General features: G+C 40.4%; 1 protein-coding gene across 3 annotated transcripts in view; it reads right to left on the bottom strand.

Annotated features, from left to right (window-relative positions):
* jazf1b (JAZF zinc finger 1b) overlaps window positions 1-17,225 on the bottom strand; it is a 278,266-nt gene continuing 261,041 nt past the window's right edge. For all 3 annotated transcript variants that reach the window (XM_043689536.1, XM_043689534.1, XM_043689535.1), the window contains one exon: window positions 1-2,035. In XM_043689536.1, coding sequence (XP_043545471.1) covers window positions 1,859-2,035 — 177 coding nt within the window. In that variant the 3' untranslated portion in view covers window positions 1-1,858. The remainder of the gene's footprint in view (window positions 2,036-17,225) is intronic.

Genomic DNA, 17,225 nt, shown 5'->3' with positions numbered 1-17,225 from the left:
TGTTTTTATTTATTTATTTATTTGTTACTTCTTACATTTGAAAGCAGCTTTCTGTGTGATTTATCAGGGTACCTTCCGATTTCACCCCTCAACATTACTTCTAATAAAGTAACATTTCCTCCCCCACCCCCCCATCCCGCATAGAACATATGAAAAATATAATTTAGAGCGCACTTTACAAAGACTTGACGATACAATTTGATATACACAACAAAGTAACCCCATCCATATATGTTTTGTAATACTGCCACAAGGTAGAAGCAAATACTTGTAAAATGTAATTATAGTAGTTATTTATCAAGAATTTACATGCATTGATGACAAGTTTATGAGTGTTTTGACTTATCCAAAATGCTGTTTCCATTCTCATTAAATGGAGCAGTACCAAGAAGGGCAAACTATTATGATCTCCTGCCAATCGGCCATCAAGACTGGAAATGGCCAAATTTATGCTTACTCAACAAGTAAAGTATTTTACCATCTGTATGGCAAACATTGTTCACATGCAGCACAGTGTTACCACTTAATTACAAATGGAATGCAGTGAGTTTCAGTAACAAGGCATTGACGAGCTTATTAATACAAGAGAAATTCACAAAAATACATTAACCATGAGTAGGAGGTTTAACATAAAAGAAAATTCCATAACCACCTCCTTAAGATGCTTTGTCCTTGCAACCATAGGCACATGCAAGTACAGTGGTTGCAGGTATTGGCAACACACAAACATTTAAATCTACTTGCAACAGGTAACTACAAAGTGCTCAGAAACTTCATCAATTATGATGAAGAAGTTCAGTTCCACATAACAGAACATATTCAAAGTGGTATATATCAAGAAAATTATTCATTTTAATATCATAACAAATTACCAAGAAAGCAAATATCTTCCTGAAAGGGAAAATTAAAAAAAAGTTATATAAAATTCTATTAAAAAAGTAATGTGCAAATCACCTGCACATTTCCCTCTGGTATAATAATAATTTTAATAACGTTTTGTAAATTTGTAGCTTTACATGCTGCAGATACATCAACATATTTAACATACTGCTGTATCTTTGCTGTACGAAACACTTACAAATTTAGACCATGCTGACATTTGCAATGTTTGTTCATATGAAGTAAAAGTTACCATTGGCGTCTGTACCACATTCTCAGTGAGTTACAGAAACAGGAGGTTAATTTTAACTCTTGCCTGTGTTGTGAAACTGATGACAGTAGCTCAGTGGCATGTCCCTTCGATTTTCATTTCCTTTGCGGTCAATGGTAAAAATACCTTGAGATGAACCAAGAGCAGAAAACAGACATCACCAGTTCACACTCACAGCAGAAGTTAACATTACCTCCAGTGCATCTTCCATATAATCAGAAGAATTTTACATTTCACATAATCCCCTTTGGTCAGCCAGCTTTTGGATTATAAAACTAGTCAATAAAATTATAAGTTAAAAAAAAGTTGAAGATACAACAGCTTTAAAATAAGTCAATGTATTCACCACACATAAACATACTGAAATGTGAACATTGGCAGTATGCAAATTTGAGGAAATATTTTCAAATATCTATACTTTTAGCACCTTATGTAATAACAATGGATTATAGGTATTATGAGCAGTTGTACACATGTACAAAGGCATGTACACTACAGTCCAGAGATACATTATTCTAAGAGACAGAATTTTAAGCACACACTTAAAAAAGGCAGAAATTACTAGTGTTGAATAGGTTGCTGAAGTTATCCTACATGCAGGATTTTTCAGTTAGCAATTGCTGGTGATGCTTGGGATTGTTGGTATAGTCCAACCAGCACATATACTTACATATTCATATAGACACATGTACAGGTATTTTATTTCCTTTACTGTTGCATTTTTCTGATGATCTCAGCAGACACTGGTGGGTGGAAATTGATGGTATGATGCCTCAGACCCTGTGCAGTCTTGTAGCTCTTCCCACAACGACATTTAAATGGTTTGCGGACACGTATCTGAGTCCGATGACCATTTTTTGCATGGTATTTTATGCCATTCACATTCTGTTGAGGAAACAAAAAGCAGAATTAAGTTGCAATGTAATTTGAAAATGCTCAAGTACAATTAAGGTTGAGTAAACAAATAGTTTAAATTTTGGTTCACCCATGGACAAGATATTCCTGTATTATCTTAAATTAAAATGCTTTTGTTGACCTATTTAATGGCTGTACATTTGAGCCTGCCATCGTTGAAACAATGCTTTTACCCCCAAGATTCTCCATTGGCCCCTCTTATCCTATTGTCATATTACACTCATCCCTCAGTCACCCTGCTAGCAAGCAGTCTGTGTGGATTTAACACCCACCATTGGCTGTCCAAAGTCTGCTTGTAGAGAGCCATTAATACAGGATACCAGAAATACCCGGAGAAACAGAACAGGGAATTCAGAATATATGTCTTTACGCAAAGAGCAGTGAGGATATAGAATGCAAGAAGAGTTACAGGTAGCGGTCAAGACAGATAGTACAGATATTATACACAGAAATCTACACTTCTTTAAAGGAAGTGGAATCAGGATTATGCTAACTGAGGTAGATAGAAAAGGATGGGAGATTGACAATGAAGTACAAACACTGGCATTAACTGGGGGGACCAAATGGCCTATTTCTGTCCAGTACGCCCTACCAAAATACCTAATTTTTCAAACAAGCAAAAATTATTCTAGTAATTTTGAACTTGGGACATTTATGGATCTATGAAAACAAGCTGTATGGCAAACAAATTGTATTTATGGGGTTGAGCACTCAAATTGGTCCTTATCCACAAGGACTATTAAAATACATCCATCCTCCAAGACCTTATGGACAAAAGAACTTCCTTGGAATTTTACTGCTGGTAGCCTGAGATCATGCAGGCCAATATTGGGCCTGAGCTTTCCCTATATCCTTTCATGAGATCTGAGCATCACCGATAAACAAACAAACCCCTCCTTAATTTCCATTGAATTGAGTGTCTTGCTCAGCAGAGGGCAGTCAAGAGCCAACGACATCACTGTGGATCTGAAGTCACCTGTAAACTGGGTAAGAATGGCAGGGTTTCTTTTCTAAAGGACATTAGTGAACCAGATGGCCTTTACAACAATTGATGATAATTTTATGGTCACCATTACTGACACTAGCGTTCAATTCCAATGAACATAGAATTCCACCATTTTCCACTTGTCCAGCGAAATTTCATTATGTCATTACCTTCCTTACATAAATTACAGCCTGCCTGTATCTTAAATCAGGTTAGAGACAAAAATAAAACTGCAGATGCTGGAATCCAAAGTAGACAGACAGGACGCTGGAGGAACAGGCAAGCATCAGGAGGTGGAGAAGTCGACGTTTCAGGTGTAACCCCCTCTTCGGGGCCAAGCAAATATAAAATGGAAGGGCACATAGACCCTCACCATTTTAGTCGTTATTCCAGCTGGATTAAAGCTGGGTGAGCTGAAGAGGTTAGAAGATTGGCAATGGGAATGGCTAAATATTGGACTTTAAGTGTGAAGCTGCAATTTCTTTCAATGACTACTGATGAATTGTCTTGTTTTTCTATTTCTTTATAGAAGATTGAAGAGTGATGTGATCGAGATGTGCTAAGAGCTTTGATATGGTAAATGCAGATAAACTATCTTCTCTGGTGATGGAGATCACGAATAAGGGGACACAGTATTGTAATTGAATCTGGATGAAATCAAGAAATATTTTTATACACAAACTGTGTTAGAAATCTGGACTCATCTTCCCAAAACATCATGGATACTGGGACAATTCAAGCTTTCAAGACTGAGATGGATAGGGTTATTGTTAGGTGATAATATCATTGAAAATGGAGCAAAAACAGATAAATGGAATTCAAGGACAGATCAGTCATGGTCTAATTAAATGGTGGAACAGACTCAAGAAGTTCAATGGCATAGCATTGTTTTTATATTTCCTTTTGCTCTTCTGAAACCTTGTCACACTGGTTTTCTCAATTTAAGATAGCCAACATTAGACCAGAATGTACTAAACAGCAGCAGTTATATGTTCGCATATTCATGATTTTGAACTTCTCATGTCGACAGTACTTATGGTAACTTGTGACACAAGAAGCTGATAGCCTGCACATAAACTGAGTGAGCAGAGTCAGCAATTGTGTGTCTTTCTTTGTGAACCTACAGTGCATGGATGAGGAAGGAACTGTAAACTGCAGGGTGTGAATTTGATGGCAAATCAGAAGGTGGAGAAAGAAATAAAATGTGGGAAAGAAAGATTATTAAGAGTGAGAGAAAAAAGAAACATGAAAAATAAACAAAACCTTACATTTCCAGAACATCCAATGGCTAAACCAGATAGGGTGAGACTCTATACAGTTAATATTCAGTACTATGGAGATTGCCTGGTAATCACTAACATTTGTTCTTCTGTTAACTGACTTAAATGAATAAGATTTGCTGATTGGCTCAGTTTAGTTTGGGAAGTGGCTATTTGCGCACAAAGTATGAATAGTTCAGAAAGTTATTTACATGTAACACTGTAGTGAATAAAATACTTCAAATTAAATTTATATTCAACGTTGAAACATTGTTTACTTACAGGTGCTTCAATATCCAACTGTGCTATAAAAATCAAAATCAAATACTTTATCCAAGTACAGCATATGTGACATCCCTTTAAAATGTGCATTCTTAAAAAGATTTTGGGGCGATCTGAACCATCACTATTTTACCATGGCTACTTAACACTTTCTTTCTATAAGTAAATGATGAAATGGCTGTTTCCTATGCAAGGGACTTCCGCCATAAATACTAGATATCAACATAAAATATTAAAAATAAAATATATGTTGTTGCTGAAACAAAATTAGGAGGAGCATTAGTCACTCTAATGCTAGAAGAAATGAATAATCTCACAAAGATTGTCAAAAGTCAGTGAAAACATTTTAACGTAACACCTCCAATTTACCAGACATTGACCAGTTTGATGTGCAGTCCACCGTCACTCACTTACCAGCAATCAATGCCAGCCAGGACTCTCACCTGACACAGAGGTGACCTTCATCACCCACCTTCTAATGATGCTGGACTCAAAGCCATCTCCCACTGCTTCCACATACTCCAGCTATTCAGCTTTGTCAGCCACATCACCCAAACACAATGCACTGAATTACACATCCTACTTTCCCATTTTCAGGGCAAAGATATTTGCAGAAGAAGGGAGCAAAGCTGAAACAGTTACAAATGCTCCATATCATGGAACCAGCCATGATAGAGCCTAGAACATTCTATGTCACTGAGAGATTCAGGATGATGTTATATCATTGCTTTATGCCATTTCTCAAAATCTACATAGTTCAAAGAAATGTACAGTATGGAAAGAGACCCTTCGGTCTAATTCATCTATGCCAAACAGATATCCCAACCCAATCTAGTCCCACTTACCAGCACCCGGCCCATATCCCTCCAAACCCTTCCTGTTCATATATCTATCCAAATGCCTTTTAAATGTTGTATTTGTACCAGCCTCCACCACATCCTCTGGCAGCTTATTCCATACACGTACCACCCTCTGAGTGAAAAAGTTGCTCCTTAGGTCTCTTTTATATCTTTATATCTTTCCCCTCTCACCCTAAACCTATGCCCTCAAGTTCTGGACACCCCCACCCCAGGGAAAAGACTTTGTCTACTTATCCTATCCATGCTCCTCATAATTTTATAAACCCTCAGCCTCCGACACTCCAAGGAAAACAGCCCCAGCCTGTTCAATCTCTCCCTATAGCTCAAATCTTCCAACCCTAGCAACATCCTTGTAAATCTTTTCTGAACCCTTTCAAGTTTCACAACAACTTTCCGATAGGAGACCAGAATTGCACGCAATATTCCAACAGTGGCCTAACCAATGTCCTGTACAGCTGCAACATGACCTCCCAACTCCTCTCCCTATAGCTCAAACCCTCCAACCCTGGCAACATCATCCACATTCTGTTATTTGATATCAGATATAAAATGTGGGTGGTATGACACTTAACTCCCCTTCTTCACCCCATTCTTTCCTTGTGATGATATATTCCTTTCAGATACCCAAGAAGTTGGAATGTCATGTTGCGGCTGTACAGGACATTGGTGAGGCCACTTTTAGAATATTGAGTACAATTCTGGTTTGTCCTTCTATAGGTAGGATGTTGTTATATTTGAGAGGGTGCAAAAAACATTTACAAGGGTGTTGCTGGGACTGGAGGATTTGAGCTATAGGGAGAGGCTGAATAGACTGGAGCCTTTTTTCCTGGAGCGTTGGAAGCTGAGAGGTGACCTTATAGAAGTTTACAAAATCAAGAGGGGCATGGGTAGGGTGAATATTCAAGGTCTTTCGCCCAGGGTGGGAATTCCAAAACTAGAGGGCATTGGTTTAAGGGGAGCGGGGAAGTATTTAAAAGGGACCTGCAGGCTAAACTTTTCACATAGAGGGTGGTGCATGTAAGGAACAAGCTGCCAGAGAAAGTGGTGGAGATGGGTACAATTGCAACATTTAAAAGGCATTGGATAGCTATATGGATAGGAAGGGTTTAGAGGGATATGGGCCAAAAGCTGACAAATGGGTCTAGGTCAGATTGGGCTGTCTGGTCAGCATGGACGAGATGAACTGAAAGGTCTGTTTCCATGCTGTATCACTCTATAGCTGTCACTTGATTAAACATGGCAGCCCCAGAAAGAAGAGAGAGGAGCATCAGAGCTCCGACATTCTCAGCTACCAGCCAAATAATGGCAGTGTGTGTGCTTTATAGATGAGCATATCGTCAGGATCGATATATTGCAAGGACTGTGTCTTATTATTTTGTGCTTTCTGTAAAAACTGTGGACTGAAATGAGAAAGAGTTATTTTCAAACCAGTTTTTGAAAGGGTGGTTGTATGTGTTGAAAGCAAGTAACCTAACATCGATTGCAGGCATATTGTATTCCATTATTTAAACAAGCAGTAATTGAAGATTGAGTTACGGATGATTTGGAGCGGAGGGTGTGCATACTTTTTATAAATGAACCAGCTACTTTGGGTCTCTTACCAACCAGTGCAAGTAGCCAGAGAAAAACTAGGATGCTACGTGCTGGTCAGCAGAACAGTCAGGAGAACCATTTCTGCAATACAAGTGGGGATCAAAAATAACTGAACTATCTTTCCTGTTTTTCCCCTGTGCTCAATAATTGTGCGCATATGGGCGTGCGTGTGATGGGAGATTTTAAGGAGATGAGAGTAACTGGTAGCATTATATGCTGACAGCTTATAAGTGCCCACTTGTAGCTATAGGCTAAATACTTGCAATAAATAGTAATTCTTGTTCAGTAAAAAAACTTTTTATCAATCTGTGTCTGAAGGTCAGATAAATTGTTAAATTTGCGCACTTTGTAAGATTTTTAACTTTTGTGATAACTCTGGGAGTAGCAGGGTTCATTTGCAGCTTGGAGAGAACTTGCAAGTGGTGGTGTTCCCATGTATCTATTACTGTTGTCCTTCAAGATGCAAAAGTGGTCCTGTGTTTGGAAGGTGCTGTTTGAGCAGCCTTGAAGTTCTAGATGGTGCACACTGCTGCTTATAAGCATTGGGAGTGGATGCTTGTGCATATGGTGCCAATCATGCATACTACTTTGCCATGGATGGTGTCAAGCTTCTTGAGTGCTGTTGGAGCTACACTCATTAAGGCAAATGGGGAATATTTCATTACAATCCTGACAATGTGCCATGTAGATGGTAGACAGACTCTGGGGAGTCAGAAGGAGAGTTACTCACCGCAGAATTCCTGCCTTCTGATCTTTTCTTGTAGCCATTTATTTATATGGCCAGTCCAGTTCAGTTTCTGGTCAATGGTGACCTCGAGGATGTTAATAGTGGGGATTCAATAATGTAATGTCACTGAATGACAGGGGTGATTGTTAGAATCTCTCGTGTTAGAGATGGACATTGCCTGGTATTTGTGTGACATGAATGTTATTTGCCCCTTTTCAGCTCAAGCCTGAATATTGTCCAGGTCTCGCTGCGCTTGGACATGGACTCTGTCAGCATTTGAGGAACTGCGAATGGTGCTGAACATTATACAATCATCAGTGAACATTTCCACTTCTGACAGCAGCTGAAAATGGTTGGGCACTGGACGTAACCTGAGGAACTCATGGGGCTCTTGTGGCATGGTGGTAGTGTCCCTACCTCTGCACCAGGAGGTCCGGGTTCAAATCCCACCCAGTCCTGAGACATGCAATAACATCTCTGAACAGGTTGATTAGAAAATATCTACCCTGAGGAACTCCTGCACTGAAGTCTTGGAGCTGACTTCCAATAACCATAACCATATTCCTTTGTGCCAGGAATGACTCCAACCAACAGACTCTTCCCTGATTCCCAGTAAGGGCATAACATGGATGAGAGATATAAAAATTTTTACCCAAAGGGAAGTCAGCTCCTCTTTCTTAAAAATCAGCAGCAAAGCCAATTATTATTCTAAGGGTGCAGAGATTACTCAAACTCTTTTGAGGAACGATTTAATTTTCCCTCCAGTGAGTTCACTGAAAGCCAAAGTGTTGGTGAATGGGATTGATATCTCCCAGTTCAATTATATAAGGTTTAATTGGAGTGTGACATTTATTGGAAACCATGGAAGTCGGGAGGGTTACAAAATTACTTGTAGGTGGAGTTTATTTAGAAAGTCATTTATTGGAAACCATGGAAGTCCGGAGGGTTACAAAATTATTTGTAGGTGGAGTTTATTTAAAGTCATAGCTTTGTCTACAATCACTGAAAATCCAATTGAAACTAAAGAGACAGAACAGTCGCAGTCTGGATATATTCCATTTGTTTAGCCATTTCTGTGGACGCTACATACAAAGTCCATCATAAGAGGTGACAGTAATAACGCAAGCAGATTTTACTGTGGCTGATACTCATTTTGAGAGTAAGAACAGCTCAAAAGAGATATTTGGCATGTCTTCATTATACTTGAGGATCAGGAAGGTGATCCAGAGTAAAGTAAATTAGCACAGACAGCTCCCAATGAAGTTTAGTCTGAAGGAGTTCCAGAGTGTTGGAACCTTCCAACATCTTATGGAGATATTGCAAGCAGAATGTGAAGTTCCTATGGTAGGGCATACAGGACTTCGGAAAACAAAGACAACAATTTTACATAGCCAAAATTTCATAAAGATGTAGTGTAGTTGTGAAGAAATGTCATACATGTCAAGGTGGTAAGAAAATCTCAGCACATAATCAGAGCACCTTTGATACTCATAATTGGAAAGCCAAACTATATCCTCATAATTGTGGACATGGCAATCTACTTCCGAGAAACTATTTCCTGAAGGGCATTCACAGCTAGGGTAGTGGTGGAAAAGTTAATTTGTATTTTACTTTTTATGAACTACCAATGGAAATGCAGGATTTTAACTTTATATCTAAATGCAAACTGTAATGTTTAACTTTTATTTCTTTATTTTCTATTTGTACCTAAGGTTTTATACCTAGGTACCTTTGTACTTAAGATGGTGCTGGGAATGGTGACATGGTACACTTTCCACTGTACTTAAGTACTTCTGAACGTGAGAACGTGTAACAATAAAATCTAATGCTAAAGTTTTCCAAGAAATCAAGAAATCTAGATCTTTTACATAGTGCTGCTGGGGTGCCTTGTGTTGCTGCTGAGGGTGAATAAGACAAGTGGACATAATAAATCAAGGCTGTGAAATGTACATCAGGTCAGTCAGAATGGCTAATTAATGCTATAATCAGAATTCACTTTATGGATTTGGCGCATGCACAGCATTTCCAGACCTGTGTCATTCTGCCAGGCAAGGACTTGTGTTCATTGGTCAGTGCCAGAGCACTGGCACCATTCTTTCCATTTAGTTTTGTAATATTTTGTAAATGCACAAATAATCCCTGAACAAAAAAACTATAGTCTTCACTTTTTAAGAGAATATTTGTAAACTGAAATTTAAATGTACGTTTTAAACCTTTCCACTATGTTTCCAAACACTGTTAAAGACTCTTCTTTATTCTGTTCAGCAGTTTGCAATCCAACAATCAGTTTAATTCTTTTTTGCTAATCTAATGACAGAGGTGGAGAATGCTTATTCTTTGTCTGTATCATTATCCTTATCCCCAACATCAAGTCTACAAGTCATTCATCTCAGACTGCTCACATATAAATAGTGTGCCAGACATCAGTAAGACAGTCCTCCTGAATTTCAGATGAGGACAAAGATTCCAGAAGCAGACCATGTATTATTTAGTTCTAAAACAAGCTGTCAAACAAAGCAAACAAGATAGAATTTAGCAAATTGCAGAATTTTTACTTGTTACAGACACCACTGTACTGAATGCTTCAATTGCCTCCAGGGAAATTATCGTTGTGTGTTTTTAGCTATGGATTGTTTGCTTCCTGCAGAATTATTTAAAATATTTGCATTTTTCAGTGTGTTTTCAGCCACAACCCACACTGTACAATCAGACCAGGATATAATGACCATCACCTGGGTTTCTCAAAAGCTGCAAGAACTAAAAAGTACTTAGATTAAAGAAAGCTTTGTTTCAGTTGTTAAATTTGAGAATTATTCTATCCAAGTGATTACAGTACTATATAATTATGTACCATAGAAAACAATTCACTTGATACTTTTGTGTTTTACACAATGATGTTTCTGTATTCACATTTACCATCCTGGCCAAGGGAGAGCAGGCGGGGGGGAGAGAGATAGAGAGAGACAGAGACAGAGAAAGAAAGAGAATACTGAATTAGCATTTTTAGAGGAATAAAATATTGAATTTCAATCTGTGTTTTTGCTGCCTTGGCTTGACTGTTTTACTACAATGTAGTAAGCTAACATAATGGGCTGTGTGAATTCTTAGAAAGCAGAGGGAGGGGAGTGAATCCTCAAGAGGTCAAAACCAGGAAAAGACCGTTGAGGCAGAGAGGAAGGTTCACAGCGCTGGAGGAATTGCAGAGATGGAGAGGTATGGCAATGAAGAGAGTGTAAGATGAGCATGAGAATTTTAAAATTCAGGCACTTCAACTAATGTTAAATCAGTAAGGACACGAGGAGATAGGCAACTGGAAATTGTGCAGAATAGAAGGGAGTTCTATTGCAGAGTTTTGAATAAGTTGAAGTTCATACTTGGGGCCTGTCAGAGGAATGTGAGAATTGTTCAGTTTCAAATTAACACAGCCACCAATAAGAGTTTCAGTGGCAGCTAAGCTGTAATGGGGTCAGAGGTAGACAAGTTAGGAATTAGACAGTTTGTGCAACATGCCAGATTTAAGTTTGGAAGTTCATAACAAAATAGAGCATGTAGATTGTGAAAACAATTTGGTATAGTTCCCAAAAAAACAAATTTATTAAATTAAAGTTACAAAGTGGGATAAATTCCTCAAGGGGGTCTCCTGATTAGCTACCTCATGTGCACATACGGATTTTCAGGGGATCTCTGTGAAAAAGAACATTTGAAATGCTGGACTCTGTCTAACTGCATCGGTTCTGCAGTTAACTCTATGGCCGCAAAGTCACTGGCAAAAAGTGGTGAAACTGAATTCTTCATGTCTCTAAATTGGGCTTCACTATGGTTTATTTCCAACGTTATTGGAAGTTTACATCTTCAGATGACAATGTAACAGACAGCCAGTCTTGCCTGCTGGCAGTGTAAATTGGAAATACTGGAGATTTTCTTTGTGGCTATAATTTCCAAGTAGTTTATAGTGCCATGCCATGGCTAATGGTGTGCAGTTTCAGATGAGGATTAGATGTGTGGGTTTTGAGGGGATCCAAGATGGCAACATCCTGTTAGGATCGTGTTTGCTGGGCTCTGCGCTGCAACACTGACCCGACAGAGCCAGAACCCATCCTAAACACTTTACTGAGAGTAAAAACACAGTAAAGGAGCTAGAAACCTGAAAAAAATCTATTTAGCTTTGCTCTTGCAGCTGGAGAATGCCAAAGAAAGGAGGAAGCTCGCCTGGGGTCAGGGCCATGGTCCAGCCCTCGGAAGAAGCGGGCTTGCTTACTCACTAGACTCTGATTGAGGAGCTGGCCAGATCTCACGAGGTCCGGGGGAAGGAGATCCTGGAAATAATTGAGGAGAAGCTGGCTCTTGCTATGCTGCAAGACTTGGGAAAAAGGACCTATGAGCTCGAGCACTGGGCTGTTAGGGTAGAGGCAGATACTGACTCCTCCAAGAGCTGGATTGAAGCCCTGGAGAAACAGATCCATGGTAGACTATCTCAAAAACAGGGGCAGAAGAATGAACTATTAAATACACTGGGAAATAATCAGAAATAGTGATATTGCCAAATGTACATGACACCACCGTGTACAGGTGTGCTGCGGGGGTCAGGAAAAGATCAATCCTGGTATGGCATTTATCTGGGTTTGAAAAGAGCGTGATGTCCCTGCCAGTAGGGTGAAGGGGTATATAAACATCTACAAACCCCAATTTAGCACATGAATCCCTTAATTGTTTAGATCGCAAAGAAGATCGCAAAGATTGCCTTTAGGCAATCTGTCTATTGTAGGGTCTGTGAGACAATTGAAATCCCCTCCTACTATGATATATTGAGATTAGATTTGATTAGATTCCTCACAGTGTGGACACAGGCCCTTTGGCCCAACAAGTCCACACCGACCCGCCGAAAAGCAACCCACCCAGACCCATTCTCCTACATTTACCCCTTCACCTAACACTACGGGCAATTTAGCATGGCCAATTCACCTAACCTGCACATTTTTGGACTGTGGGAGGAAACCGGAGCACCCGGAGGAAACCCACGCAGACACGGGGAGAATGTGCAAACTCCACACAGACAGTTGCCCGAGGCGGGAATTGAACCCGGGTCTCTGGTGCTGTGAGACAGCAGTGAATTAGATTACTTACATTGTGGAAACAGGCCCTTCGGCCCAACAAGTCCACACCGACCCGCCAAAGTGCAACCCACCCAGACCCATTAACAAGATTAACCAGTCTAGAAAGTGCGTCTGACAAGAATTTAAGGGGGTGGGCTGGGGGACAGGAAACACGTAAGATCCCATATTCTTCCCCATGTATCAAAGCTTTTTTAGATATTAATTCCGGCTTGGCCAGTAGCCGATCCATTCTTTGGGAAACAGCTAATGCCATTGCTAGGTGGTTGGTTATTTCCTATTCAGCCAGTAAGAAGTGACGGATGGGTGAGCAACAATCCATGTTCGAGACGCGTCTGAAAGTAGCTGAAAAGACATACTTTGACAGGCCCTGCTGGTTAAACTGCAGAGGATCACGGTGCTTCAGTCTACGCTGAACTCCATGCTGACACGGACAGCCAAGGGGGAGCTTACATTTGCAGGTTAAAGGCTGTTTGAGCACGGGGACAAGCCGGGCAAGTACCTAGCATATCTTGCTAGGAAAGGAGTACCCCCCCCAAGTCTTTACCTCGGTCAGAGAGGACACTGGAAATTTGACCTATGATTCTAAAAGCATTAATGCAGCATTCCAGAAATTTTACTCTGAATTATACCAATCTGAAAGCTGAGAGAGTGGGCGGGTTAGGATGGAGTCTTTTTTTTTAAAGAATTTGGACCTTCTGGGAATGACCCCTGATCGACAGTCTCTCCTCAATGTCCCAATGTCAGAGGAAGAGGTGCAGGAGGCTGAGAGGTCGCTCCAGAATGGGAAGGCGCCTGGTCCTGACGGTCTCCCCAGTGAGTTCTATAAGGTATTTATAAGTATATTGTCAGGGCCGATGCTTAGTATGTTTAATGACTCACATAGATGTGGCCTCCTCCCACCATTTCTAAGTGAGGCGAACATCTCTCTCATTCTTAAACAAGGGAAGGTCCCACAGGACTGTGCTTCCTCTAGGCCCATTTCACTCCTGAATGTTGACTTCAAAATTCTATCCAAGACTCTGGCATTAAGAATAGAAACTGTACTGCCCTCCATCATTAAGGGTACCAGACAGGCTAAAAGCATTAATGCAGCATTCTAGAAATTTTACTTTGAATTATACCAATCTGAAAGCTGAGAGAGTGGGCGGGTTAGGATGGAGTCTTTTTTTTAAGAATTTGGACCTTCTGGGAATGACCCCTGATCGAGAGTCTCTCCTCAATGTCCCAATGTCAGAGGAAGAGGTGCAGGAGGCTGAGAGGTCGCTCCAGAATGGGAAGGTGCCTGGTCCTGACGGTCTCCCCAGTGAGTTCTATAAGGAATTTATAAGTATATTGTCAGGGCCGATGCTTAGTATGTTTAATGACTCACATAGATTTGGCCTCCTCCCACCATTTCTAAGTGAGGCGAACATCTCTCTCATTCTTAAACAAGGGAAGGTCCCACAGGACTGTGCTTTCTCTAGGCCCATTTCACTCCTGAATGTTGACTTCAAAATTCTATCCAAGACTCTGGCATTAAGAATAGAAACTGTACTGCCCTCCATCATTAAGGGTACCAGACAGGTTGCAGGTCAACGGATAATGTCAGGAGATTACTTAACATGATTCAAGTATGTTCACAGCAATTGGTACAGGTATTGGTGATCTCCTTCGATGCGGAAAGGCATTTAACAGAGTCGAGTGGCCGTATCTTTTTCATACTTTGAAGTGGTTTGGTCTGGGAGAGACCTTCATCGGGTGGGTGGAGGTTTTGTACAGTGATCCTCTTGCCACAGTCCTCACCAATGGTATATGGTCAAACAATTTTAGTATTTGTTGGGACAGTCGACAGGGCTGTCCCTTGTCACCATTGCTTTTCACGTTGGTGATCAACTGCTGGTGGAGGCAATACACAGGGATCCCAATATAAATGGTCCAGAAGTGGGGATGAAATTACATAAGATCGTACTGTATACGGATGACGTTTTTGTTAACTTATCAAACCCAACAGTCTCAGTGCCACACCTGATACAATGCATCAATTTATTTGGTGGCTTCTCGGGATAAAAGATCAATTTTACGAATTCCCATGGATGGTCTCCCTAGAGTGCCTGATCTTGAGGGCGAATCTCGGTTCTCTTTTAGATAGTCACAAGAGGGCTTTCTCTACTTGGGTATATTTATTACTCCTGTTTTTGATTGGCTATTTAAAGCCAATTTTGGTCATTTATTCGACAGAATCAAACAGGACCTTCATAGATGGGAGGCGCTTCCAATCTCTTGGTGAGGTCGGATAGCCCTCATTGAAATGAACATTCTGCCCAGCTTGTTGTATCCTATGCAAATTCTTCCTCTGCTTTTTACAAAGCAAATATTTAGAAGACTGAACGACTGGTTCAGTTCTTTTATCTGGTATTGCAAGCGGCCCCTAATTAAATTGACTAATTGCAGTTACTTTACAGATTGGGAGGAGTGGGCCTCCCAAATATCAAAAACTATCAGTTAAGCTCGTTGCTATCTTACTTGAATGAATGGCCGCGGGGGGACCCTCACTCACTTTGGCTGGACATCGAAGCATCTCAGGCAAGATGCCCCCTTATTGGCCTGCTGTTCTTAGACAAAATGAAAACAATATTGTCAAGGCGTGGAGGGCAATGCGTCAGGGTGAGGACAATATTTTCAAAACGTCATTTTTGACACCTGTAGTTGGTATGTTCAGCTTTCAGCCAGGGATGGTGGACTCTAGGTTTAAACTGTGGGAAGCTAGGGGCATGTCTTGCCTGGGCAATTTATTCGAAATGGACATACTGATGTCTCTTGACCTGTTGGCTCGGAAATATGATTTGCCCAGTAGGGGCCACTTTCATTTCTTTCAAATTAGAAACTTCACACAAAAAAAGAGACTACGCTTCTAACTGATCCTTATAGGCCCGACATGGAGAAGAGGGTGTTGACTGCTGAGGGTACATTATCTGCTAGCAACACTTGTCATCTACTGGGAGGGGGTCCCTTGGAGGAGACTGCATGGCTCTGTAAGGTACGGGAGAGGGAGTTGGACTTTGCGATCTCTTCTGAAATATGGGAGGATATCTGGGAAATGCAAGAATGATCTCAATTTGAAACAGGATCCACGCCTTGCAATTGAAGATTCTCCACAGGTCCACATTTAAAGTGGGAGCATCTCCAATGTGTCCTAAATGTAAAGTGAGCATGGGCATGCTCACTCATTGCCTTTTGTCTTGTCACATGGACTGCGGGTATACCGGAGAACTATGGTAGGTGAAATAGAGGCAGCCTCGGGGACAGAGGGAGAGATAGATCTGGCATCTCTTCTTCTTGGCTTTGTTAATTCACGTTCATTAGATGCACACAAAAAAAAGGCTTTACAGTATCCTCACTTTTTGTGCCAGAAAGAACATTCTATTAGGGTGAGTCAAGATTAGAGAGGTGCTGGAAAAGTACAGCAGGTCAAGTAGCATTCAGAGGAGCAGGAAAATCGACTTTTTAGGCAAAAGTCCTTCATCAGGAATCATAAGGTGGCTGTCAGAAAATCCCCCGGGGCTGGCGGGCTGGTGTAAGCTAGTCATGGAGCACATCCCCTTGGACTTTCTTATGAGTATGGTGCACCATGAAACTGAGATTTGCTATAAGACATGGCGGCCCTTTTTAGACTAACTATGTAAAGATTTGCCTGCCATACTAATAAGAGCCTTTATGTAGCCATGGCAATTCCATGTAATGAGTCTCGTATCCAGAGGGAAGGAACTATGAACATACAAATATGTATAAACTTATGCACTCGATGATCGAGGGCTATTGCTTTGTTTTGCTGAGCTGTGTATTGGTTATTATCATTATTAGGATTTTCCTTTTTTAGCTTAGTTATTAATTATTATTTATGTAATTAGTGGGTTTATTTTTAATATTGGTTTGAATTGTTTGGTTTTGTACTTGTAATATTCAAAAGATTTTCTTAAAACTATTAATAAAAAGATGTGTGGGTTTATTGTGAATATGCAAATATTGCTGAGTTCAGCAGCTTTGCTATTTGTTTCACACAAATAGCCCTCTGCTTTCCTGTGATTTTCTTTTAAAGAACATTTTTTGGTTACCCATTAAACTCGTCGCAGAATGTTAACATTTGTCAATACAAGTATAAATATTCTCTGCAACATCATGATAAATATTACTGACCACCAAATGAATCATAGAGTCAGAGATGTACAGCATGGAAACAGACCCTTCGGTCCAACCCATCCATGCCGACCAGATATCCCAACCCAATCTAGTTCCAGCTGCCAGCACCCGGCCCATATCCCTCCAAACCCTTCTTATTCATATACCCATCCAAATGCTTCTTA

Source organism: Chiloscyllium plagiosum, chromosome 5 (genome assembly GCF_004010195.1).
Source record: "Chiloscyllium plagiosum isolate BGI_BamShark_2017 chromosome 5, ASM401019v2, whole genome shotgun sequence".
NCBI classification, from domain to species: Eukaryota; Metazoa; Chordata; class Chondrichthyes; order Orectolobiformes; family Hemiscylliidae; genus Chiloscyllium; species Chiloscyllium plagiosum.
The sequence above is the reverse complement of the archived record's forward strand: the minus strand, read 5'-3'. Positions and strand labels throughout refer to the sequence as shown.